Genomic DNA, 27959 nt, shown 5'->3' with positions numbered 1-27959 from the left:
ATCCTCTACCCTTGGATCTTCGGGGAGAGGGGTGTTGGTTTCTTTTGTTCCTGTCCTCTGGTAACCGAGGTACTGGGGATTCGCCCCATTTGTCGGCTAGCTTCTCCAGTTCGCTTCCGAACAGGAGGCCACCTTTAAAAGGCATCCTCGTGAGTTTCGTCTTGGAAGTCGCATCGGCTGACAAACTTCGGAGCCAGAGTTGCCTTCTGGCTGCCACTATGGATGAGACGCCCCTGGCTGAGGTGCGCATCAGGTCGGAGGTCACATCCGTGAGGAAAGATATCGCCGGTTCTAATGTTTCGATGGACGTGGTTGCGTCTCTGGACAGTGACAAGCAGGCACGTGTCACCACGGCGCAGCAGGCAGCCATCTGCAGAGACATAGCTGCGACATCAAATGACTGTTTAAGGATGGATTCCTGACGTCAATCCAGGCCATAAGAACCTGGCAAGTACCCAAAAACTAAGTCTATTTCATGTTAATGTTGCTAGTAATTAATTAATAGCAGGTAATGGACTTCTCCTCCAAGAACTTATCCAATCCTTTTTTAAACACAGCTACACTAACTGCACTAACCACAATCTCTGGCAACAAATTCCAGAGTTTAATTGTGCATTGAGTGAAAAAGAACTTTCCCCGATTAGTTTTAAATGTGCCACATGCTAACTTCATGGCGTGCCCCCTAGTCTTTCTATTATCCGAAAAAGTAGATAATCAATTTACATTTACTTGTTTCTAGACCTCTCATGATTTTAAACACCTCTATTATATCCCCCCTCAGCTGTCTCTTCTCCAAGCTGAAAAGTCCTAACCTCTTTAGTCTTTCCTCACAGGGGAGCTGTTCCATTCTTTTATCATTTTGGTCGCTCTTCTCTGTACCTTCTCCATTGCAACTATTTTTTTTGAGATGCTGCGATCAGAATTGTATACAGTATTCAAGGTGCGGTCTCACCATGGAGCGATACAGAGGCATTATGGCATTTTCCGTTTTATTCACCATTCCCTTTCTAATAATTCCCAACATTCTGTTTGCTTTTTTGACTGCCACAGCACACTGAACCGATAATTTCAATGTGTTATCCACTATGGCGCCTAGATCTCTTTCTTGGGTGGTAACTCCTAATATGGAACCTAACATTGTGTAACTATAGCATGGGTTATTTTTCCCTATATGCATCACCTTGCACTTATCCACATTAAATTTCATCTGCCATTTGGATGCCCAATTTTCCAGTCTCACAAGGTCTTCCTGCAATTTATCACAATCTGCTTGTGATTTAACTACCCTGAACAATTTTGTATCATCTGTAAATTTGATTATCCCAGGACAAGCAGGATGCTAGTCCTCACATATGGGTGACGTCAGCAACGGAGCCCTAGGCGGGAAAGTTTTCTGTCATAATTTCTAGAAACTTTTTACTGGCACTGTGGTGCCACTGAGCATGCCCAGCATGCCATGATATTCTCTGCCACAGGTGTCACTCTTCGTCTTTCCGCGCTGCTGTAGGCATCGCAGGATAGGAGCCGTTGAGATTCTCTCAACACAATTTTTGACCGTAAAGTCAAAGTTTACTTGATATTCTCTCACACAAGTCTCTCGAAGTACTTTTTTCACCTGCCGGTGAGTACCTCTCTCTCTCATTTTCTTCCTTTGAAGAACATTTTTTTCTCGCGAATTCCCGTTTCTTTTCGTCGGCCGTCGACTAGAAATATGGCTACAGGTTTTAAAAAATGTCCTGTATATGCTCGAAAAATGTCGATTACCGACCCGCACACCGAATGTGTCTTATGCCTCGGGGAAAAACATGAGGTAAATAACTGCCCACAATGTGCCGAGATGACTCCGAAAAGTCGCAAAACTCGACTAGAAAAAATGGAGCATCTTTTCCAACTTCAACTTCTTCCATCTCCTTCGGCGTCATCGAAGTCATCTCCGGCTGGAACAACTAAGCGCTTGTTAATTAAAAAACTTCACCCGAGGCCGTCAGGGGATCCTTCATCGCAGTCATAGTCATACTCCATCGACCCTCAAAAGTTAAAACACAAGCATCAACATAGACGACCATCGATGCCCGAAACTGCTTCCCAGGAACCCTCGATGGCAAAGTGGCCACGGACTGAGGAAACATTGGCGCCTGGGCCTCATCCTCAGTCTCCGGTTCGTGATCCTTTGCAGGGCCCTGCATCGGATCCTATACCTCAACCTCCGCCACCGCTTACAACTGCTCTGGTACCATTAGTTGTAATGCTGGAATTGTCTGATATCATCAGACAAGCGGTATCGAAGGCTTTCATGGAAAAACAATTGATTCCGACGTGCTCGTCGATGCCGATGCTCCCTGCATCAATGCCGGCAACTTTGCCAATGCCGGTGAGACCACTGATGCCGGTGTCGACTTTCACACCGAGGACTAAAGGTGACTCGATATTGACGCCCAATTTAATAACGGCGTCGACATCGATATATGCACACCTGCCATCAACCTCTTCGACGTCGATACCAATAACTCCGCCGTCAGTTTTAACACCGAGACGACAGCCTTCGACGTCGACATCGATTCCGGCGGCTAATCCATCGACACAACCACCACAGGAAGAACCAGAAATTCAAGATCTAGCTTTCTTCCAGCATCTACTGCAACGGTATCAAGATGTCATCGACACTTTACCGAAGCAACCAGAAAAACAAACACTTGCTTTACATCCCATCAATGACCCATTACCAGGTCCATCAGGATTACATCTACCACCCAAGTCCATCACAAAACCACGCTATAGGGATGATGATGATGATTCTTGGGATAGCCACAAGACAAATACATCTTCTGAGGACTTTATGTCGGAACCTTCTCCACCAGAACCCAGAAAAAAGTCCCCCCCAGAAGACCTATCGTTCTCCAGTTTTATTCAAGACATGGCAGATACCATACCTTTTAAACTGTCAACAGAACAAGACACTAGACAACATACTCTAGAAGTCTTACAATTTGTAGATCCACCCAAACAGGTTTTAGCTATTCCAATTCATGAAGTGCTCTTAGACCTGCAACACTGGATCTGGGAGCACCCTTCTACAGTTCCAGCAGTAAACAAACGAGTGGATTCCACTTATCTGGTACAGACGGCACCTGGTTTTCAAAAAGCACAACTACCACATAATTCAGTGGTAGTTGAATCTGCCCAGAAAAAGTCAAGACGTGTCCGTCCTCACTCCTCAACTCCTCCAGGTAAGGATCACCGCTTCCTTGATTCATTGGGAAAAAAGGTGTATCAGGCAGCAATCCTAAATTCCAGAATCTCTGCATACCAGTTATATATGACACAGTATCAGAGAGATTTATGGAAGCAGATGGAACAATTCATAAACTCTTTACCTGCACAGTTTCAAGAACCAGCACAGGCCATAGTGAACAAAGGCCTTGAAGCAGGAAAACGAAGTGAGAGCAGCTTATGATAGTTTTGACACTGCCTCCAGATCTGCAGCTGCTGGGATTACTGCTCGCAGGTATGAGTGGCTCAAGGCCTCGGATCTCAGGCCTGAGGTCCAGGAAAAACTTGTGGATCTACCATGTTTGGGAGACAATTTATTCGGTGATAAAGTCCAAGAAGCAGTTCAACAGCTAAAGGACCACACTGAAACATTTCGTCAGCTATCCCAAATGCCTCAGGATACTTCAACACAATCACAACGACGCTTAGCCCGCAGGGAACCAAAGCGTTCTTCCTACAGGCAACATAGATACTACTCACAAACATCCAGGGGCAGATCTACTAGGCCTCAACAACAACGCTCCCAATCAAGACAACCTAGACCTCCTCGCACGCAACCTCCACCTCAGTCAGGTCCAGCGGCGGGATTTTGAGAGTCAGATCAGAGAACAAGCCATAATTTTAAATCCTCAAATACATCTGCCTGTGGGAGGAAGAGTATCACACTTTTACACACACTGGCAAACAATAACAACAGACCAATGGGTACTCTCTATAATCGCCCATGGTTACAAACTAAATTTTCTCTCCATTCCACCAGATTTCCCACTGATTTTCTGCCCACAGCAAAAATCTCAACTACATCAATTAAAGATAGAATTATCCACCCTTCTGAGAGCCAAGGCAATCCAGTTAGTACCTCGGACTCAGCAGGGCAGAGGATTCTATTCCCGTTACTTCCTCATTCCAAAGAAAACAGGAGGCCTACGTCCCATCCTCGACCTCAGAAATCTCAACAAATTTCTAAAGAAAGAGAAGTTCAGGCTGGTTTCTCTAGGCACCATGCTCCCACTTCTTCAAGAAGGAGACTGGCATTGTTCTCTGGATCTTCAAGACGCTTATACTCACATTCCAATATTCCCTCCTCACCGCAAGTATTTATTTATTTATTTATTTTAAGTTTTTTTATACCGATTTTCCTGCATAAAATGCATATCAAACCGGTTTACAATGAAACAGAATGAGCAGGAAGTAAAATTCCTTAGTCTAATACATTTAAACATCAATAATGAAATAATTTTAAACAAAGCAAAAAGCTAAATAACATTAATAAAAGTTAAATTATTAACATAAACATAATTATATTAGAAGGAGCACAAAGGTTAGCATGAAGGGGAGCACACCCGGCACGCGACGCCTGGTGTAATTGTGCCGTTAATCGGGTCGCCGCTGGCTGGTCGTCATGACGTGGGGGGGGGGGGGGGGGCAAGTCTTCACATCGCTGATTTTCTCTTTTAACATCTCAGTTCATTTTTACTATTTTTTTGTGTCTTTTTCTCACAAGATGTAGTTTTCTTTAAGTGCCCGATGGTAGTGGGCTGCCCCTCTGTAACAGCGCCTGGTGGAATCGTGCCATTAATCGGGTCGCCGCTGGCTGGTCGTCATGACGTCGGGGGGGGGGCGAGTCTTCACATCGCTGATTTTCTCTTTTAACATCTCAGTTCATTTTTACTATTTTTTTGTGTCTTTTTCTCACAAGATGTAGTTTTCTTTAAGTGCCCGATGGTAGTGGGCTGCCCCTCTGTAACAGCGCCTGGTGGAATCGTATGAGTATGTGCGCTTCATGGTGGGTCATCAACATTTCCAATACAGAGTACTGCCATTCGGACTTTCCTCTGCTCCCAGAGTATTCACAAAATGTCTGGCAGTAATAGCAGCACACTTGCACAAGCAAGGTGTTCATGTCTTCCCATACCTAGACGACTGGCTCATCAGGAGTCAATCTCAACAAGGAGCAATAACTTCTCTCAACCAGACAATTGCTCTACTTCAGTCCATGGGATTTTTCATCAATTATCAAAAATCCCATATCACACCGTCTCACCTGCTCCAATTCATAGGAGCAGAACTGAACACCGTCCCTGCAAAGGCCTTTCTACCAGAGGATCGAGCAGAAACATTGTCCTTGCTAGCAAACTCGATTCACTCAAAGACGCAAGCAACAGCTCATCAGTTTCTAACCTTACTAGGCCACATGGCCTCCACAGTTCATGTCACTCCTATGGCAAGACTAGCCATGAGGGTAACTCAATGGACTTTAAGATCTCAATGGATCCAAGCCATTCAACCATTGCATTCTCCAATTCAAGTAACCCACCAACTACGTTCCTCTTTACTTTGGTGGGTAAACAAGGACAATTTGTGCAAGGGCCTACCCTTCCAGCAACCAGTCCCACAGATAACGTTAACTACAGATGCATCCACCTTGGGTTGGGGAGCTCACAGACAATCTCCAAACCCAGGGAACTTGGACAAAACTCGAAGCAACTTTCCAAATCAATTTCCTGGAGCTTCGAGCTATACGTTATGCACTGCATGCGTTCAAGGACTGCCTTTCACACAAGACTGTTCTCATCCAAACAGACAACACAGTAGCCATGTGGTACATCAACAAACAGGGAGGTACGGGCTCGTATCTCCTTTGTCAAGAAGCTGCACAGATTTGGGCCTGGGCCCTAAACCACTCAATACGTCTCCGGGCCACTTATCTAGCAGGCATTCACAATGTAGTGGTGGATCGACTCGGTCTTCAGTTCCAACCACACGAATGGTCACTGGATCCCTCAGTAGCGACCAGGATATTTCAAAACTGGGGTCAACCCACCATAGAACTCTTTGCGTCACATCTAAATCACAAAGTGGACAACTTCTGTTCTCTACACAAACAGAAGAACCAGCCAGCCAAGGACGCCTTTGCTCGCCCTTGGAACTCAGGCCTACTATACGCGTATCCTCCGATACCGCTCATAACCAAAACTCTAGTGAAGCTACAACAGGACAAAAGGTCCATGATACTCATAGCCCCATACTGGCCTCGACAAGTATGGTTTCCCACACTTCTAGACCTCTCGATCAGGGATCCAATTCGCCTGGGAGTAGCTCCCACTCTCATAACCCAGGAACAGGGTCAGTTGCGCCATCCCAACCTTCAATCCCTATCCCTGACAGCATGGATGTTGAAAGCTTGATATTACAACCACTTAATCTTTCAGCCAATATATCCCAAGTACTTATAGCTTCACGTAAACCTTCCACAAGAAAGAACTATTCTTCAAAATGGAAAAGATTTACTTTGTGGTGCACGAAAAAGAACATTGACCCTTTCTCCTGCACAACAATTTCTCTACTAGACTATTTATATGATCTTTCAAACTCTAGCCTCCAGACTTCATCAGTAAGAGTTCATCTCAGTGCAATCTCAGCTTACCATGACAGGGTTAAAGATGCACCAATCTCCACTCAACCTCTAGTAAGTAGGTTTATGAAGGGATTAACTCACCTTAAACTACCAATTCGACCACCAGTCACAGAATGGGACCTGAATTTGGTTTTAACAAGACTCATGCGTTTTCCTTTCGAACCCATAGACTCCTGTGACCTAAACTTTCTCACATGGAAGACTATCTTCCTCATAGCCATTACATCAGCTAGAAGGGTTAGTGAGTTACAAGCACTAGTAACATACCCACCCTACACAAAATTCTTAAATGATAGGGTGGTTCTCCGTACACATCCCAAATTCCTTCCCAAGGTACTTACAGAATTCCACTTGAATCAATCTATAGTTTTACCCACTTTCTTTCCAAGGCCTCATTCTCACCAAGGAGAACAAGCTTTACATACCTTGGACTGTAAACGTGCTCTATCCTTCTATTTAAACCGCACTGCAGTCCACAGGAAGACCAATCAACTATTTGTTTCTTATGATCCAAACAAACCTGGTAAACCAGTGGGTAAACATACTCTATCCAACTGGCTAGCAGATTGCATACAGTTTTGCTATGAAAAAGCAGGCCTTCCCCTCCAAGGGCGAGTAAAGGCACATTCAGTAAGAGCAATGTCAACCTCAGTAGCACACTATCGTTCAGTACCAATCCTTGACATATGTAAAGCAGCAACATGGAGTTTTCTTCACACCTTTGCAGCTCATTACTGTTTGGACAAAGAAGGACGACAAGATTCAGCCTATGGACAATCTGTCTTAAAGAACTTGTTTCCAGTTTAAACCCAACTCTTTCTACAACCAACCTGCTGTGATCTTCGGCCGATTCATTTCAACTACAATACACAACTATTGCCTCAATACAAAATGACTCAGCCTCTAGCTTGCTAATCACCCATATGTGAGGACTAGCATCCTGCTTGTCCTGCGATAAAGCAAAATTACTTACCTTGTAATAGGTGTTATCCCAGGACAGCAGGATGTAGTCCTCACGAAACCCACCTGCCACCCCGCGGAGTTGGGCCTCATAATTTATTATTTTATTTTTGCTAAAGCTCATTGCTACAATACCAGACTGAAGAGTGACAACTGTGGCAGAGAATATCATGGCATGCTGGGCATGCTCAGTGGCACCACAGTGCCAGTCAAAAGTTTCTATAAACTTTGACAGAAAACTTTCCCGCCTAGGGCTCCGTTGCTGACGTCACCCATATGTGAGGACTACATCCTGCTGTCCTGGGATAACACCTATTACAAGGTAAGCAATTTTGCTTTATCTCACTCGTCGTATTTCTTTCCAGATTATTTATAAATATATTGAAAATTACGGGTCCCAATACAGATCCCTGAGGCACTCCACTGCCCACTCCTATCCACTGAGAAAATTGTCCATTTAATCCTACTCTGTTTCCTGTCTTTTAGCCAGTTTGTAATCCACGAAAGGACATTGCCACCATGACAGTGGGTATAGTGTACTTCTGAAAGCAGTTGGAGACTGAGTCAGATTTTAATCTGACGTCAGCCTACATATACCCGTGCAGGAAGCACTGCTCTTCAGTATTTCTCAGTCTCCTCAGCAGTTTGGGACTCTACACACGCTTGCACAGCAGTGGAATATCCAAACCGAAGAAGAAAGGAAAAAACCTTACCTCTACAAGACGAGCCCCGCTCTCCTGCGGTGATTCTTAAGGGTCCCTCCCCCAGTCGAGAATTCCTGAGGTGATTTCCGAGATCCCTCAGAGGTAAGCCTCGGTCCGGTAGCCGGTTCCCGGCATGGACTTAGCCCCCAGGAACGGGAGTGGCTGAGAGGCAGCGGTTGCAATACCGAGCACGGCGGTGAAGGTATGCCCCTCTCCCACCACAGCCGGAGACCGCCTGGCACGAGACCGGGAAGTGCCGAGACAAGATAAGGTAGAAAACTTTATTTAAGTCTCTGGTCTCCGAAGCTCGGTGAGCCACACAGATTGCCACCTGGCGTCTGTTCCATCGGGTTGAGCAGCCCCGTCCAGGCTAGGCCCTGATCCGGTGCGAGGGTCCTTCTACGTGGAGACCCTCCGGGGGGGGGGCGCCATCTTGTCCGCGTGGTCATCGGCGCCATTTCCCCCCCTTGGTCGCCGTATTTTCCGCACACCTGAGCTGTGCACACGGCGGCGAGCTGGGCGCACAAACTACATGTGCGTACAGCGGCGAGTGCATCTGTGCCGGGCGCACAAATAAATCTGTGCGCTCAGCGGCGCGCACATCTCCCTAAGGCCTGCACGCACATCTTCTGCATCAGTACATTGAACTGACGGAACTTTTATGTTTATAGTTATTTATATATATATATATATATATATATATATATATATATATATATATATATAGCAAAATTGCTTACCTTGTAATAGGTGTTATCCCAGGACAGCAGGATGTAGTCCTCACATATGGGATGACATCGGTAATGGAGCCCTATGTACGGCTCCATTACCGATGTCACCCCATATGTGAGGACTAGCATCCTGCTTGTCCTGGGATAAATATAGTTTATAGTCTGTAAATCAATATTTCTTCCCCTCCAGTGTATTGTTTTCCCTGGTTTTGTTAAGGGCTACGCCCCAAAGTTAATTATATATATCTGTTCTTTGTAAGGGCTCTGCCCAAAAGTTCTTGTTATCTGTGAACCGATGCGATGTGCGAACGGACATCGGTATAGAAGAGACGTTAAATAAATAAATAACATAAAATAAATCTTGCACGCACAGTGTCGACGCACCCGAAATGCACAAATTAGCCTCCCGGCATGCGCATAGATGCACACAAATCATGGCACTGCTGGCCAAGAAAGCCAAGAGACAAGCCCTCTGCCCAGCCTGCCACCTGAGAGCTGCGGAACATGAAGTGGCCTCTGCCCTGTGCCTACAGTGTGAAGAGGCTCTGGGGGAACAGAGGCAAGGCCCCCCTCAGCCAGTAGAGGAATCCAGCTCCACCAATGACAGTACACCGGACCTCTCTATCGCTGGCTCGGGCCCTCCTCAGATGGGCTCCTCGGGGAACACCACTGGATTCAATATGGACCCAGGGACCTTTTCCTGGGTGGAATTCTTCAAAGAGCTGGAAACCTTTGTCCAGGCGCAATCGGTGCCACTTGTGACACAGCCACAGTCTCCGCCAGAAGAGCAAAACATTCCAGGCCCCTCTCGACGTGCCTCCTCTGGACAAAAGCCTCCCCTTTGGGGATACAGACACCTCGGAGGAAGAGCCGGATTCCCTGGAGGAATGGGAAATCCCTCCTGGGACAAAACCATACCGAACCATGATGTGTTTCTTCTCCAAAGACGAGCTATCAGATCTCGTGTCTCTGAGCCTGAAGATGCTGGCCATCACAGGCACAAGCCTGCAGCGGAGCCAAAGACGAACCCGGTTCTGGTCAGGCTCTGTCAGGCCTCATGCCATTTCTCAATGCTGTAGACCGTACAACAACTGATTGACCTGGAATGGAATGCCTCCGAGGCCAGCTTCAAAGGAGGACGGGCCCTAGAAGCCCTATACCCCATGGAACCCTCAGCCAAAGAACTCCTGGGGTTCCCCAAAGTGGACGCCATGGTCTGCGCTGTCTCAAAGTGCGCCACCATTCCAGTCGAAGGAGGAGCTGCACTCAAAGATGCCCAGGACAGACGTCAGGAATCCATCCTTAAACAGTCATTTGATGTCGCAGCTATGTCCCTGCAGATCGCTGCCTGCTGCGCCGTGGTGACACGTGCCTGCTTGTTGCCGTCCAGGGACGCAACCACATCCGTCAAAACAGAACCGGCGATATCTTTCCTCCCGAATGCGACCTCCGACCTGGTGCGCACCTCAGCCAGGGGCGTCTCATACATAGTGGCAGCCAGAAGGCAACTCTGGTTTCAAAGTTGGTCAGCCGATGCTACTTCCAAGACGAAACTCACGAGAATGCCTTTTAAAGGAGCCCTCCTGTTCGGAAGTGAACTGGAGAAGTTAGCCAACATATGAGGCAAATCCCCAGTACCTCAGTTACCAGAGGACAAGAACAAAAGAAATCAACGCCCCTCTCCCCAAAGTTCCAAGGGCACAGGATCCCAGCGTTTCAGACCGAACAAACACACATACCAAGCACCTCGCCCCACAGGAAGGGGGCCAGTCCTTTCGGAACAGACACACAAGAGGGGAGCCAGCTCAGGTACAGGCCCCAGCCGCACCACACAATGAGAATCAACAGACTCATCCACAGGAAGAAGCCATAAGGGGCAGGCTTGCCCTATTCTACCAAAGATGGGTCGAGATAATGTCGGACAAGTAGGTCCTAACCATCATTCGAAAGGTATACTACTTGGACTTCCACAGTATCCCTCCAGACAAATTTGTGAAATCACCGTGCCACGCCCCTCCAAGAGGACAGCGGTGGAAACCACACTGACAAAACTACTCGCCCTAAGGGAATAGCACCGGTGTCCACGCACCAACAAAATACTGGGCACTATTCCATTTATTTTATCATCCCCAAGAAAGAGGGAACGTTCCGGCCCATCCTGGACCTCAAGTCCGTCAATCGCTATCTGAGGATATCACACTTCCGTATGGAAACACTACACTCGGTCATAAGGGCAATACAGCTGGGAGAATTTCTAACCTCTCTGGATCTGTCAGAAGCCTATCTCCACATCCCGGTCCATCACAAACATCAGCGCTTTCTACGCTTCACAATACTGGACCATCACTTAAGGGTGATGGTCCAGTATTGTGGTCCAGTTCCGGGCGCTACCCTTCGGACTAGCTACTACCCCTCGGACGTTCACCAAGATCATGGTTGTGTATGTTGGAGTCGCATTGACCGTGTGTATGTTTATTGAATTAGGGTGTTGTCGCTGGGTGGTGGCCGTCGTTCCTGTGGGCCGCCCGCTCTTCATTTCACATCCTGTGGATCCATAAAGTCTAGGGAATGGGATGTGAGGTGAGGAGTGGGTGGCTCACGGGAGCGACGGCTTATGCCTGGTGATGGTGCCCTTGTTCAATAAACATATACACGGTTAATGCGACTCCAACATTGCTCTAAGCTTCAGCGGCAATGAGGAAATGTGGAAAAAGGATTTGCATTCACAAAAAAGCAGGGAGTAGCTTGCTTGTTACGGCGGTTACTACCCCAAACCAAATAAGCCTGATACTTCACTTTCAATGCATATAAAGCATAGCTCTCTGCTTCAACAGCAAGGGAGAAAGTCTGACACTTCACACATATCCAGCATAGCTCTCTGCTTCAAGGCAGGGGGGAATGAAGTAACGTGGATCTATATTCAGGCAACAACCAACAAGGACTGAATTACATATTCTGGATAAACAGATAAGCATGGGTGTAACTTGCTTATTGCGGTGGTTAATATCCCTAACTAATTAAGCTATTTCACTTAGATGCAGTTCCAACACTGCTCTCTACATTAATGGTGGGGTGGAAGGGAAAAAGAATAAAAAAGGTTACTAAGAGCCAAGAGTAACAGATAAGTATGAGAGAAAAAAAAAAAGTGTGAAAGCTTGCTGGGCAGACTGGATGGGCCGTTTGGTCTTCTTCTGCCATCATTTCTATGTATGTTTCTATGTATGACTTTTTACTTTTCCTAGAAGCCTCTCATGAGGAACTTTGTCAAACGCCTTCTGAAAATCCAAATACACTACATCTACTGGTTCACCTTTATCTACATGTTTATTAACTCCTTCAAAAAAAGTGAAGCAGATTTGTGAGGCAAGACTTGCCATGGGTAAAGCCATGTTGACTTTGTTCCATTAAACCATGCCTTTCTATATTTTCTGTGATTTTGATGTTTAGAACACTTTCCACTATTTTTCCTGGCACTGAAGTCAGACTAACCGGTCTGTAGTTTCCCGGATCGCCCCTGGAGCCCTTTTTAAATATTGGGGTTACATTAGCCACCCTCCAGTCCTTAGGTATAATGGATAATTTTAATGATAGGTTACAAATTTTTACTAATTGGTCTGAAATTTCATTTTTGAATTCCTTCAGAACTCTGGGGTGTATACCATCCATTCCAGGTGATTTACTACTCTTCAGTTTGTCAATCAGGCCTACCACATCTTGTTGGTTCACCGTGATTTGGTTCAGTCCATCTGAATCATTACCCATGAACACCTTCTCCGGTTCGGGTACTTCCCTAACATCCTTTTCGGTAAACACCGAAGCAAAGAAATCATTTAATCTTTCCATGATGGCCTTATCTTCACAAATTGCCCCTTTAACTCCTCAATCATCTAACGGTCCAACTGACTCCCTCACAGGCTTTCTGCTTCGGATATATTTAAAAAGGTTTTTACTGTGCGTTTTTGCCTCTACGGCCAACTTCTTTTCAAATTCTCTCTTAGCCTGTTTTATCAATGTCTTACATTTAACTTGCCAAAGCTTATGCATTATCCTATTTTCTCCGGTTGGATCCTTCTTCCAATTTTCTTTAGGATAAAATAACTACTTTCACCTCCCCTTTTTTTTTTTATATTTAAAGTTTTTATTGATTTTTCAATATTAGACAACAAAAATAGGTATATAATTACACCATAATAATTCAAATTATAAATATAAGTCCAACTTTGTCTTTAAATAACATATGTTGGTCTAATTATGATCTAATCAAAGGATAACATTTCTAAATATCTGTATATAAACAGAGGCATAGCAAACTAAGGGAGCAAAATAAGAAATATTGATTTATTCAAAACTTGCATTGTATTCCTGCTATAATTTTTTTACTGGATTAAGCTTGGAGACATGGCTATTCTTTTTTGCTCAACAAAAGCTTTAAGATGCTCAGGGATAAAGAAAATATAAACATCTTGGTTTTTCTTAACAATACACTTACAGGGATATCTGAGGGTAAATGCATATCCCATTGTCAGCAATTCCTGTCTAAAGGTCAAAAACTCTCTTCTTCTAGTTTGTGTTAACACGGATAAATCTGGAAAGATTTTTACCCAACTTTCGTGATACATAATAGGGTATTTACTAAAATAACGTTTCATAACTTTATTTAAATCAAGCAAGGTTGAAAATGCAACTAGTAGTAATCCCCTATCAATTATCTGATTGTCAGTACTCTCAAGGAAATTTGTTAGATTGCCCTGAAAGGGCATCTCCTCTGTAATCAAGTTGGGATTTCTTTTTGGTAGGAAATAGCAATAGCTAATAGTAGGCAACTCATTTTCTAGAAAACATAGACTTTCCATAAAAAATAACCTTAAAGTTTCCATCGGGACCTGATCAGCTACCCTAGGGAAGTTAATCAGGCGCAGATTCAAACGCTTATTATTATTTTCAAATAATTCAAGTCTTCTAGATAGGTAATCTCTATCTTTTGCTACTATTGACTTAAATTGTAAATTATTTTCCTCTTTATCTTCTAAGGCCTTTATTCTTAATTCAGAATTTTTTACACTTTCTCAGATTTGCATTAATTCCTGCTGATTATTCCCTGTCGCTATTTCAACTTTTTTCTCTAGTCCTTTTATATCCATTGACATTTTAGCCATCATGTCCCAAAGCAATTCCAGTGTGACCACCGCAGGGCGCTTGAAAGTTTCATTCTGGTCATCCACCACCGTCTGTATTCCTCCCTCCGCTGTTAAACCATCTCCACTCCTAGACGGGGTTCCTATCTCAGATGTAATAGATCCTCCTTGTGACCCTCCCGTGAAACTATCCGCTGCCCTGCACATTGGGGGTACATCTAGGTTGGGACTCAGCGACGCTTCCTCCCTTAACATGGACTGTTCTCCCAATAAGCCCAAGTTAGCGGTATCCTTAGCTGCTGGAGAAGCAGGAGTAGATAAGAAATGAACTATTTGTTGCTGGATTGGCGATGGAGGGGGTAGTGAGGGAAAAACCCTTATCTTCCCCTTTCTTTTTGGAGGCATCTTATCAGTTCAGTCTTAACTTTCCAACAATCTAGTTATCCCTTATACCAATGCAGTAGTACTTGCCTCTGTGGGGAAGACTGGTGACAGAGTTCCACCTCGATCCTCGCTCTCCGAGCTAAGCCGAGCAAAGCCGCGCGCGCCGGCGGCAGTGGCGCGCCTAGAGGACGCTGATCTTATTGCGTCTCCTCGGCCCCTCCCGATGACGTCGGGGCTGGCAAGCAGGCAGTCAGGAACAGCTGAGCAGCTGAGCTGCTTCTAAGGTAATCTCGGGGCTCTCCAGGTGCTCCTTTCACCGGTCACGCACTCACTGTCTGCTGGACGCCGATCTTATTGCGTCTCCTCGGCCCCTCCCGATGACGTCGGGGCTGGCAAGCAGGCAGTCAGGAGCAGCTGAGCTGCTTCTAAGGTAATCTCGGGGCTCTCCAGGTGCTCCTTTCACCGGTCACGCACTCACTGTCTGCTGGACGCCGATCTTATTGCGTCTCCTCGGCCCCTCCCGATGACGTCGGGGCTGGCAAGCAGGCAGTCAGGAACAGCTGAGCAGCTGAGCTGCTTCTAAGGTAATCTCGGGGCTCTCCAGGTGCTCCTTTCACCGGTCACGCACTCACTGTCTGCTGGACGCCAATCTTATTGCGTCTCCTCGGCCCCTCCCGATGACGTCGGGGCTGGCAAGCAGGCAGTCAGGAACAGCTGAGCTGCTTCTAAGGTAATCTCAGGGCTCTCCAGGTGCTCCTTTCACCGGTCACGCACTCACTGTCTGCTGGACGCCGATCTTATTGCGTCTCCTCGGCCCCTCCCGATGACGTCGGGGCTGGCAAGCAGGCAATCAGGAACAGCTGAGCAGCTGAGCTGCTTCCAAGGTAATCTCGGGGCTCTCCAGGTGCTCCTTTCACCGGTCACGCCTCACCTCCCCTTTTAACCATGCCGGTAATCGTTTTGCCTTTCTTCCACCTTTCTTAATGTGTGGAATACATCTGGACTGTGCTTCTAGGATGTTTTGTTTTTTAAAACAGTGACCATGCCTCTTGCACACTTTTTACCTTTGTAGCTGCTCCTTTCAGTTTTTTTCTATTTTTCTCATTTTCTCAGTTTCCCTTTTGGAAGTTTAGCATGAGAGCTGTGGATTTGCTTACTGTCCCCCCTTGCAGTCATTAATTCAAATTTGATCATATTATGATCACTATTACCAAGCGGCCCATCACCATTACCTCTCTCACCAAATCCTGTGCTCCACTGAGAATTAGATCTAAAATTGCTCCCTCTCTCATCGGTTCCTGAACCAATTTCTCCATAAAAATGTAATTTATTCCATCCAAGAACTTTACCTCTCTAGCATGTCCCGATGATATATTTACCCAGTCAATATTGGGGTAACTGAAATCTCCCATTATTACTGCACTACCAATTTGGTTAGCTTCCCTAATTTCTCTTAGCATTTCACTGTCAGTCTCACCATCTTGACCAGGTGGACAGTAGTATACTCCTATCACTATAGTCTTCCCCAGCCTCCAAGGGATTTCTATCCATAAAAATTTGATTGTGCATTTAGTCTCATGCAGGATCTTTATCCTGTTGGACTCTATGCCATCCTGGACATAAAGCACTACACTGCTTCCCAGGTGCTCCCCTCTGTCATTGCGATATAATTTGTACCCCGGTATAGCACTGTCCCATTGGTTATCCTCCTCCTTCCACCATGTCTCTGAGATACCAATTAATTCTATGTCATCATTCACTGCTATACATTCTAATTCTCCTATCTTACTTCTTAGACTTCTGGCATTAGCATACAAACATTTCAAAGTTTGTTTTTTGTTTGTATTTTCATTCTGCTTTTTAATTGATAGGGATACGTTAGAATTTTGTAGTTCAGGTGAGTTTTTAGTTTTAGCACTTGGACTACTTTTCTTATTATTAGAACTTCACTTTCGGGATGCCCTAATTCTAATGCATCATTAGTATCCTTTGAAGATACCTCCCTCCGAACCATGGACTGCTGAGCGACTGTCGGCTTTCCCATTTGTTCTAGTTTAAAAGCTGCTCTATCTCCTTTTTAAAGGTTAGCGCCAGCAGTCTGGTTCCTCCCATCCCTTCGGAAGAGACTCCCCCCTTCCCCAAAAGGTTCCCCAGTTCCTTACAAAACTGAATCCCTCTTCCTTGCACCATCATCTCATCCACGCATTGAGACTCCAGTGCTCTGCCTGCTTCTGGGGACCTGCATGTGGAACAGGGAGCATTTCAGAGAATGCTACCCTGGAGGTTCTTGATTTAAGCTTTCAACCTAAGATCCTAAATTTGGCTTCCAGAACCTTCCTCCTACATTTTCCTATGTCGTTGGTGCCCACATATAAAACGACAGCCAGCTCTTCCCCAGCACTGTCTAAAATCCTATCTACGAGATGCGTGAGGTCCGCCACCTTCACACCAGGTAGGCATGTTACTAGGCGATCCTCACGCCCACCAGCTACCCAGCTGTCTACATTCCTAATAATCGAACCACCAACTATGACAAACAGTCTAACTTCAGTTAGTCAGCCAGAGTGACTCACTGCTCTCTTGATTAACAAATGTTGGTACCTAATCAAACCAAATCACACTACCTTAACACCTTTCCTAGGTGAGTAACTGATTCATGGTCTGTTTCACCACAACTCTTTCCACAGTTCTGTTCTGTGGAGCTTAAGATGAAAAATACCCCCTTCCATTTAGACAGTGGTTTATTCCAGAAAACAGAGTGGTGCTGAGCCTCTACACAGAACACTTCTTCTGTATGATCTTTTGGGTCCAGAATTGTACTCTGAGGCCCCAAACCCAGGTATTTCTGTGGACACCTAATGCCAGAATCCACTAGGCTAGGTCTACCAGCGTATTCACAAAATTTTAACCGAGTGCACAACATGACCGATTACTCGCCAAACCATGGTAGAGAGCTTGTGCATACAAAAAAAATGTATAAATGTATCTCACGCAGAAGACAACAAAAACACTGATGCATTCCATACATAGTCAGGTATGCAGGGGGTTAATAAGCTCCCAATAGAAGGTCTCCATTCATGAGACCAAGCAAGCTTGGTGTAAAGTTTGATTTTTTTTTTAAATCCATCCTTACAATAGGCAGTAATAAAAAGCATGTAGGCTGCACAAGTCAGGTGATTCATAAAGTGATGCTGGCACTAGTAGATTTATCACCGGCATATCAGCATTTCATCACTTCACCTGAAAAATGGAAATCTCTTACAGCCACATTTGTGTACAGAATTAATTTACACTGGGAAGAATCATTCTAAGGACAGGCACTTGCTTATTTTTCGTCCAAAGTCTAGTGTAGCATGCTAGTCGCCACATCAGAAATGAAAAATGCTTTCTCCTTCCCTCTCCTTGCCACTTGCTTTCTCTTTTTGTAGGGACATAATTTGAAATGTCTTGTGGCAGTCGTCTCACAGGGTATTACACTGTGCATAAAGAATAAATGGCCATGCCCATCTGCATTCCCTGGAAAACCAATGATCTATTGTATAAATCAGCTTAATTTAAATGCTAACAGTATGGAAATATACCCTCTCCACTCATCTACCATACCAACCCTCTCACATCCTAAAAGTTAATGTGTCTAATACATTAGCTCCAGCCTTCCCAACAAGTTGTTTTTGTTCTCCATGTTCCAGCTCCTCTCCCTGTGGACAATGCATTCACTTGGATACCTACCAGCTTACATCTCTGTTCAGGAATGGTACTGATGTCCACAGGATGACGCTCAATAACATTAAGGAAATGGACCTCAGGGACAGCAATAGCACAGATGACATGGACCCACCTAGAGATGAGAAACAAATGAATCAACCAGCACACACATTTCGACAGTCAGCTTTTTACTATGTTGGTAGGTAACAGGAATCTTCGTTAACATAACAGTGTCTTGGCTATTAATACAAAGCAAGCAAGTTTGCTTACCATAAATGGTGTTTTCCATAAATAGCAGGATGACTTAGCCATTACATATGGGTGACATCATCCAATGGCACCAAATAGACCACTCTCTCATAGCTAGTAGAGGTTTTGCTTTTCTGAGCATGTGCCCCATGAGCTCCCTCATTCGATTTCAGAGCTAAGTAGTTGACTTTCCAGGCAGGCAAGCAGGTATTTAGTATGGCTAGTTCATCTTGCTATCTACGGATAACACTGTTTAGGGCAAGCAAACTTACTTTTTCCACTGATAAGCAGGGCTGAATTAGCCATTACACTTGGGTAGTACCAAGGTGACGGCTGCAGTGGGGCATTTACTGAAATAAGCAACCAATTCTCCACCGTGGAGAGTGGATTACTGGGTGAACAGGCTACACAAAACTGATTGTCCAAATCTACTGTCACTCAGAGTGAGTGATAGTAGACACAAAGATGTGTTCACAAAGATGGGACACAAAGATGTGTGCTGATGACCATGTTGCAACTTTGCAGAGTTCAAGTGGTACAGCTTACAGATGAAACACTGATGCACCTATGGCTCTAAGTTGATGAACCTTGATGGTTCCTATGATTTGAAGATCTCCTAGCTTATAGCATTGCATAATGCAGTCTGCAAGCCAGTTGGACAATGTACGTTTGGCCGCTGCTATGCCCAATCTGTTGGGACCATAGGAGATAAATAGTTGAGAAGCCTGATGACAAGGTAGAGTTCTCTTATAGTAAAGCCAAGGTCCTTTTACAGTTCAAGGTATGAAGGGCTTTCTAACCTCTATGTATATGTGGGCTCAGGAAAAATGACAGCTTGATTAATATGTGAAGGTGATACTACCTTAGTATAGCCCCATCCTATTATAAAATAATTGAGTATAAGTCAAATAATGAACGAAAATCTGAAGCTTGCTTCTGGCTGACGATACTGCTATCAGAAATATTACTTTCCGGGTTAGAAACTTGAGAGAAGCAGACTCCAGTAGTTCATAGGGTGGCTTCATCAGGTGTGCCAGAACCATGTTTAGATTCCAGCAAACAGGTGGTTTTACAACTGGAGGTTTTGTATATCATAAGCTTTTCATAATTTGGATACTAATGGATGAGTTGAGATAAGGTTTGCTCTTAATATGAACATATGGAACTGCTATGGAACTGAGATGTACTCTCACTGATGAGGTAAAGAGAACTGAATCAGAAAGAATGAACAAATAGTTCAGTAACTCTTAGGGTTCGCATGTAACCAGATCCAAGGTATTGCGTTGACCCTATGTAGATAATCTTCTCCATTTAAACTCATAGGCTCTTCTACATGATGGTTTTCTGGCAGACATTAGAATATCTTCAAATTTGTTTGGTAAAGACAATTCAGCAATTATTGAGCGCTCAATATTCAAACAGTTAAGCTGAGTTGAGGGAAGGTTCAGATAGAACAGGCTTCTCTCTTCTTGGTTTAACAATGATGAATCTGACCTGAGAAATCAGAGGACGTCTAGATAGCTCTACTAGATAAGTGAACCAAACATGTTTGGGCCATGCAAGAGTTATGAGGATCAGATGGGCCCAATCTTTTTTCAGCACCTTCTGCACCATTCTGGCTATCAGTGGAATCGGTGGAACAGCTTATATGAGATCTAGATTCCAATTGAGCAGAAAAGCATCCTGATCTGATCTGAGTTGGCTTGGAAGAACAGGGCAAAACTCTTCCAGTTTCCTGTTTGCTCTGACACATAACAGATCGATTACTGGGAGACCCCATAGACTGAATAATCTGTTGGCAGTTAAGTGTAGAGACCATTTGCGTGGTTGAGAACTCTGCTGAGGTGATCTGCTAACAATTATTTATTTTATTTATAACTTTTTTTATACCGAAGTTCAGGTAACAGAATTACTTATCACTCCGGTTTACATTATAACAAGTAGAAAACAATGACAACATATGTCTTACAATGAACAAGGGAGTGAACAACTTGGATAATATAACATAACATAACTAGGAACAGTAGCAGTATGCACTATTACAGCGAGACTAGCGCATGGGGAAGGAGGTTTGCTAATGGGGGGGGGGGGGAAGGAAGGTTGTTCGTGGAGGGGGGGAGGAGGGAGAAATTTCTTATTGATGAGTAAAAACATGAGCATAGGTTTATAACCAGTAATAACATGTTACTGGTACCTGGAAGACAAGTTGCTTGCAAGACAGCTTGACGTTTGCACACCTATTCCCAAATCTTTATCACTTCATGGCACAGAGTACAAGGCCCTGTGCCTCCTTGTTTGTTCACATAGAACATGGCTACTTGGTTATCAGTTTGGATAATAATACTCTTCCCCTGAAGGAAATGAGTGAATGTTGTTAGAGAATACTTGATCACTCTCTGCCTCCCTCCAGTCATCCCCCTCCCCCACCCCAGCTTATACCCATCCGTTACCTCCAAAAATAGCCCCTCTTTTGTGTGCTGAGATTGCTGTTGTCAGTGATCCTGGCCACTTACAGTACAACTTAGTCTATTACCTATGTAACATTTCCAGCAACAGCAGCAATTCCGGCACGCCAGCAGCTCCTTGGACGCCGGGTCCAGAGGGTACATGCCTGACAAGGCCCGACCCCCTTTAAATGCGGCCTCCGGTGCAGTCCATTCCAGATCGATTAGCTGCTGTGCTGCTTGTAGGAGGGGAAAATGGTGAGCCGTTTGGCACAGGCCCTCTAACTGGGGGTTCATTTTAGGGTCCCCTGGGGTGTCCTGGCCCGGAATATCCAGTTCTGATAGGCATTGTGAGACCAGGCCTGGAAGATCCTCTTTCTGAAAGAAGCGTCTCATGGTCAGATAGGGTTCTATCTCCGAGGGAAGTTCTCCCTCCTCGGGGAGCTCCTCATCTTCCTTGGAGCAATCCGAATCCCCATAAGTGGGGCTTCCGGGTGGCGAGTGGCCGTGCCTAGGTCTCGAGGGTCCAGGGGCCGGATCATCCGGAACAGAAAAGGCCATTCGAGGAGCAGATTGCATCTGGACAAAGGCATGGATCCCCTTGAATAATTCCACCCAGGAGAGTGAGGCCGGATCTGGCCTTAGGGGCACCAGGTCTCTCGGGTTCCCTGGCTGCTCACCGCGGCCTGCTAAGTCCGGAGTGTTCCCTGAGGAACCGCTGGGCTGGGATCGGTCCTGTCCTGGAACTCCCATGGCCTCCTCACATTGGGCACATAGTGAGTCTGCTTCCTCGCTCTGTGTGGCTCTGAGGTTGCATGCTGAGCAGAGGCTTAGAGCTCTTATGCCTGATTCTGGAGGTGCCGGCTCTGCGGGCGTATGGGCTCTCTTATGCTCCATATGCTTTGCAATACGTATCGCCTACTAATATGCGCTTGTCTTATGAGTGTGCGCTTATCAACCTGCGCTTAGCTGCATGGCCTATGAACGGGTGTCTTATGAACGTGTGCCTATGAACGTGCGCCTACCAACGGCGTCTTATGAACATGCGCCTATGAAAGTGCGCCTACCAACGGCGTCTTATGAACGTGCGCCTATGAACGTGCGCCTACCAACAGGCGTCTTATGAACGTGCGTCTATGAACGGGCGTCTTATGAACGTGCGCCTACAAACGGCGTCTTATGAGCGTGCGCCTACCAACGGCGTCTTATGAACGTGCGCCTATGAACGTGCGCCTACCAACGGCGTCTTAGGAACGTGCGCCTATGAACGTGCGCCTATGAACGTGAACGGCGTCTTATGAACGTGCGCCTATGAACATGCGCCTATGAACGGCGTCTTATGAACGTGCGCTTATGAACGTAGTGGCGTGCTTAGCCAGCCTGCGCCTATCCGCATGCACTTAGCGACGGGCGCCTATCTCAGCGTGCGTACAGCAACGTGCGTCTAGGTGGCGAAGGCGAGTAGGCAGGTAAAATGGCGACCTCCTTGGCGGGCTGCCACGTAGGCAGGCCCCGCAAATCCTCACTTCCTCGGAGACCACAGTAAAGATGTACGCCTTACTTTGTCTTCGGCGCTTCCCGGCTGCGATCCGGGCGGTCTCCGGCTGCGGGGGGAGAGGGTAAGTACCTTCACTGCTGCGCTCGAGGAAGTGCACCTGCTGCCTCTAGGCCGCGCCTGAACTAGTCTCGCTCGGGGGCCAAGTCCTCACCGGGACCGAGGCTGCCTCTATGCCACGCCCGAGCCCTTCTCACTCGGGGGCTAGGTCCCTGCCGCGAGTCGGCCACCGGACCGAGGCTCCTACCTCCAAGGGACCACGGAAGTCAGCTCGGGAAACTCAACTGGAGGAGGGACCGATTGGTATCACCGCAGGAGTGCGGGGCTCGTCTTCAGTAGGTTTCTTCTAGGAATTTAGTCGTTTAGAATTTGGAAACACGCTCAGCGAGCGCAAGGTAGCTCCAAACTGCTTTGGAGACGGAAATTACTGAATTGCTGCACTTCCTGTGGAGGTATATGTACCCGTGCTGACGTCAGATCTGTCTCCAACTGCTAGCACGAGCACACTATACCCACTTGTTTTGAGTCCATCTGCTACACGCTAGGAAAGTACTTTTAGTACTCGATGGGCACTTTACACTGAAGAAATTTATCAACAACATACTAAAGGATGGCTTCTTTAAACTCCATACCCTAAAAAAACTTAAACCCTTACTACATCCCCCTGATTTCCGGACAGTCCTTCAAACTACTATCTTCGCCAAAACCGACTACTGCAACTCCCTCCTCCTCGGCCTTCCCAACAACGCCATTCGCCCCATTCAAATTTTGCAAAACACAACAGCCCGGATCTTGACCAACTTACGCAGACATGACCATATTACACCTGTTCTAAAAGATCTTCATTGGCTCCCAATAGCATCCCGTATACAATACAAGGCGCTCTCTCTCATCCACAAGGCATTATACAACCCTGAAATGAACTGGTTTAACGAATCCTTCCGCTTACACCAGTCTAATAAGCCTACCAGACTTGCACATCTCGCAACCATGCCTATCCCCTCTCCTAAACTCTACAAACTAACCTCCACGAGAGCCCGTGCACTATCCATCGCCGGGCCGACCCTTTGGAACACAATGCCAGTTGAATTAAGGCAAGAGGAATGCCTTAAATCTTTCAAGCGGAAACTCAAGACCTGGCTCTTTGCCAAAGCATACACCTAATTCCCCCTCTTCCTCTCCACGGCCTCACCACGGCCCTCCTTCTGTCCCCATCTCGCCCCTTCCTTCTTCTTTCCCCCCCCTCCTCTCTTGTTCTCCCCCCCTGCTCTCCACCCCCCCTCCCTTCCTAGTATTCTTATATCCCTTTTCTCTCAGTCTCCCCATTTTGTACATATGTATATAATTGCAAATCTTGTCTATTATTTAATGCAATTTCTCCCATGTTTTCTTACCCCCTTATTCCCGCGTTAACATGTTTTATTTGTTCTATGTAAAGCGCCATGCATGGCGTCTGTTTGCATTACACCGTGAACCGATGTGATATCCTGGATGAATGTTGGTATATAAAAATTTTTAAATAAATAAATAAATAAATAGCGTGGGGGGTGCTGAGCCGGTGGCGATGTCTTTTGAAAGTTGTAAAGTTTACGGCAGCTTGCTGGGACCGCGGCAGGGGGAGGAGGATAGATTCATCTAGTGGTGGGGAGAGAATCGAGCTGGGAGGCTCGTGGCGATTTTTTTTTTTTCAAAGATGCGCTACCTACTCGGATACCTCTGAACAAATCCAGTAAAGCAAGCTATCCGGTCACATGAGACCAGGTAACTTTGGTCTGTTGTGAAGCCAGATATACGAGATACTTTGAAAGTTGTAAACTTTCGGGCAGCTTGCTGGGACTGCAGAGGGGGTAGGGGTATAGATTTATGTGGTGGTGGTGGGTGTCCTTGGGCTGGGAAGCCTGCGGGTTTTTTTTTTTTTCAAAGATGTGCTACTTATCCAGATATCTCTGAACAAATCTAGGTACGTAGCGATTTATCCAGCCACACGAAGCCGGGTAACTCTAGACCTATCCAGTCATATTCAGTCAATGGCCAGTTAGGGTTAAAGTTATCTGGCTATATGCAGCCAGATAACTTGTCCTCTAAATGGCCATTCAATATTGGAGAAATTACTTACCTGATAATTTCATTTTCCTTACTGTAGATAGATGGACTCAGGACTAATGGGTATAGTGTACTCCTGATAGCAGATGGGAGACGGAGTCAGATTTCAAAGCGGACGTCAGCCTACATATACCCGTGCAGGAAGCTCTGCTCTTCAGTATTCTCCTCGAAAAGCAATTGTGGATATATGTGTGCTTTAATAACTTGATTAACTAGGACTGGTTCAACCGATTTTCAAATGGAGACCGCCAGTGCACTCAACCGGATAACGCCGACACCCGGCAACTATGGGTGTCTTGAACTAGGGGTAATACTTGGCTTACCCGTGCTTGTCTTGTTCTTCTTGTCACCTGAGGTTCCCGGATTCCGGGGCAGCCGTGTGCGGGGTGCTGAATCCATCTGTCTACACTAAGGAAAATGAAATTATCAGGTAAGTAATTTCTCCATTTCCTAGCATGTAGCCAGATGGACTCAGGACCAATGGGATGTACAAAAGCTACTCTCGAACAGGGCGGGAGGCTGCCCGTGGCCCACTTAGTACTGCCCTTGCAAAGGTTGTGTCCTCCCGGGCCTGGACATCCAGGCGGTAGAACCTGAAGAAGGTGTATATGGAGGACCATGTCGCCGCCCAACAGATCTCAGCGGGCGACAGCATCTTGGTTTCCGCCCACGACACTGCCTGGGCCCTTGTTGAATGGGCCTTGACTCGCAGAGGTGGAGGCTTCCCTGCCTCTACGTAGGCAGCCTTGATTACTACTTTGATCCAGCGGGCAATGGTTGCCCGCGAGGCCGCTTCCCCCTGTTTCTTCCCACTGTGAAGGACGAATAGGTAGTCCGTCTTTCGCACAGATTCCGATCTTTCCAGGTTTCGAACTAGGAGTTTGCAGACGTTTAGATGGCGAAGAAGGCGAGAGTCTTCCGAGTCTTTATGTTCATCTGGAGCTGGCAGCGAGATGGTTTGGTTTAGATGAAATTGAGAAACCACCTTCGGTAGAAAGGAGGGGACAGTGCGTAGCTGTATGGCTCCCTGTGTGAACCTGAGGAACGGTTCCCGACAGGATAGCGCTCGAAACTCGGAGATGCGACGGGCTGAACATATTGCCACTAGGAATGCAGTCTTCAAGGTCAGGAGACTTAGCGACAGACCGTGTGTTGGTCTGAAGGAAGTTCCCGCTAGGAGGTCTAGTACTAGATTGAGATTCCATAGGGGCACCGGCAACCTTAATGATGGTTGGATTTGTTTGACCCCTCTCAGGAAGCGGGAAAAGTCTGGATGAGTTGATAGGCTGATATCGTCCACTTTGGCTCCGAAGCAGGCCACTGCGGCCACCTGAACCTTGAGGGACAGCCCCTTCTTCAAGCCGTCCTGCAGAAATTCCAGGATTATGGGAATTTTGACTGTCCGCAGAAGGATCTCGCGTCTTCACATGAGAACATAAGAAATTGCCACGCTGGATCAGACCAAGGGTCCATCAAGCCCAGCATCCTGTTTCCAACAGAGGCCAAAAGAACCTGGCAATTATCCAAACACTAAGAAGATCCCATGCTACTGATGCAATTAATAGCAGTGGCTATTCCCTAAGGGGCGGATTTTCAGAGCCCTGCTCGCGTAAATCCACCCAAAACCGGGCGGATTTACGCGAGCAGGGCCCTGCGCGCCGGTGAGCCTATTTTACATAGGCTCACCGGCGCGCGCAGAACCCCGGGACTCGCGTAAGTCCCGGGGTTTTCGGAGTGGGCGAGTCGGGAGGCGTGTCGGGGGGCGGGGCCGGAGCGCGCGGCGTTGCGGGGGCGTGTCGGCAGCGTTTTGGGGGCGGGTACGGGGGCGTGGCTATGGCCCGGGGGCGGGGCCGCGCCCTCCGTACCCGCCCCCAGGTCGCGGCCGGGCGCGCAGGAGGCCCGCTGGCGCGCGGGGATTTACGCCTCCCTCTGGGAGGCGTAAATCCCCCGACAAAGGTAGGATGGGGGTTTAGACAGGGCCGGGCGGGTGGGTTAGGTAGGGGAAGGTGAGGGGAGGGCAAAGGAAAGTTCCCTTCTAGGCCGCTTCGATTTTGGAGCGGCCTAGGAGGGAACGGGGGTAGGCTGCGCGGCTCGGCGCGCGCAGGCTATACGAAATCGATAGCCTTGCGCGCGCCGATCCAGGATTTTAGCCGATACGCGCGACTACGCGCGTATCTACTAAAATCCAGCGTACTTTTGTTTGCGCCTGGAGCGCAAACAAAAGTAGGCTATTCGCGCTCGTCTGAAAATCTACCCCTAAGTAAACTTTATTAATAACCGTTAATGGACTTCTCCTCCAAGAACTTATCCAAACCTTTTTTGAATCCAGCTATACTAACTGCACTAACACATCCTCTGGCAACAAATTCCAGAGCTTTACTGTGCGTTGAGTGAAAAAGAATTTTCTCCGATTAGTCTTAGATGTGCTACTTGCTAACTTCATTGAATGCCCCCTAGTCCTTCTATTATTCAAAAGTGTAAATAACCGATTCACATCTACTCGTTCAAGGCCTCTCATGATCTTAAAGACCTCTATCATATCCCCGCTCATCCGTCTCTTCTCCAAGTTGAACACAGCCCTAGCCTCTTCAGCCTTTCCTCATAGGGGAGCTGTTCCATCCCCTTTATCATTTTGGTTGCCCTTCTCTGTACCTTCTTCATTACAACTATATCTTTTTTGAGATATACCAGGCTTCGAATATTCTCCATATTCGTATGTAAGCTAGAGATGTGGAGAACTTGCGTGCTCGGAGCAAGGTGTCAATCACTGCCTTAGAGTACTCGCTTTTCTTCAGGCGAGTCCTCTCAAGGGCCAGACCTTAAGAGAGAATCAAGTCGGGTCTTCATGGAGGATCGGTCCTTGCCGGAGAAGGTCCCTGTGTGGTGGTAGGCACAGAGGGTTCCCCGCAAGAAGTCTTCGCATGTCTGCATACCATGGCCTCCTTGGCCAGTCCGGGACCACTAGAAGTACTAACCCCCTGTGATGTTCTATCTTGCGGATGATCCTGCCCAGTAGTGGCCATGGGGGAAAAGCGTACAGCAGGTCTTCCTGTGGCCAGGTCTGGACGAGGGTGTTGATTCCCGGGATTGCAGTTCTTGTCTGCGGCTGAAGAACTTGGGAACTTGGGTGTTGGACCGGGTTGCTAATAGATCCATGGCTGGTGTTCCCCAGCGGTTTACTATCAACTGGAAAGCTGTGCTCGACAGCATCCATTCCCCTGGGTCTAGACTCTCTCTGCTGAGGTAGTCCACAGAGACATTGTCTTTTCCCACGATGTGTGAGGCTGAGATGGCTTGCAGA

General features: G+C 46.7%; 1 protein-coding gene across 1 annotated transcript in view; it reads right to left on the bottom strand.

Annotated features, from left to right (window-relative positions):
* Positions 1 to 27959, bottom strand: part of KDM4B (lysine demethylase 4B) — a 735609-nt gene that overhangs the window by 136407 nt on the left and 571243 nt on the right. The window contains 1 exon segment of the mRNA XM_029614587.1: positions 18332 to 18440. Coding sequence (XP_029470447.1) covers positions 18332 to 18440 — 109 coding nt within the window.

This window comes from Rhinatrema bivittatum, chromosome 8 (assembly GCF_901001135.1).
Source record: "Rhinatrema bivittatum chromosome 8, aRhiBiv1.1, whole genome shotgun sequence".
In the NCBI taxonomy this organism is placed as follows: domain Eukaryota; kingdom Metazoa; phylum Chordata; class Amphibia; order Gymnophiona; family Rhinatrematidae; genus Rhinatrema; species Rhinatrema bivittatum.
Note: the sequence above shows the minus strand (reverse complement) of the source record. Positions and strands in the feature narration are given on the sequence as shown.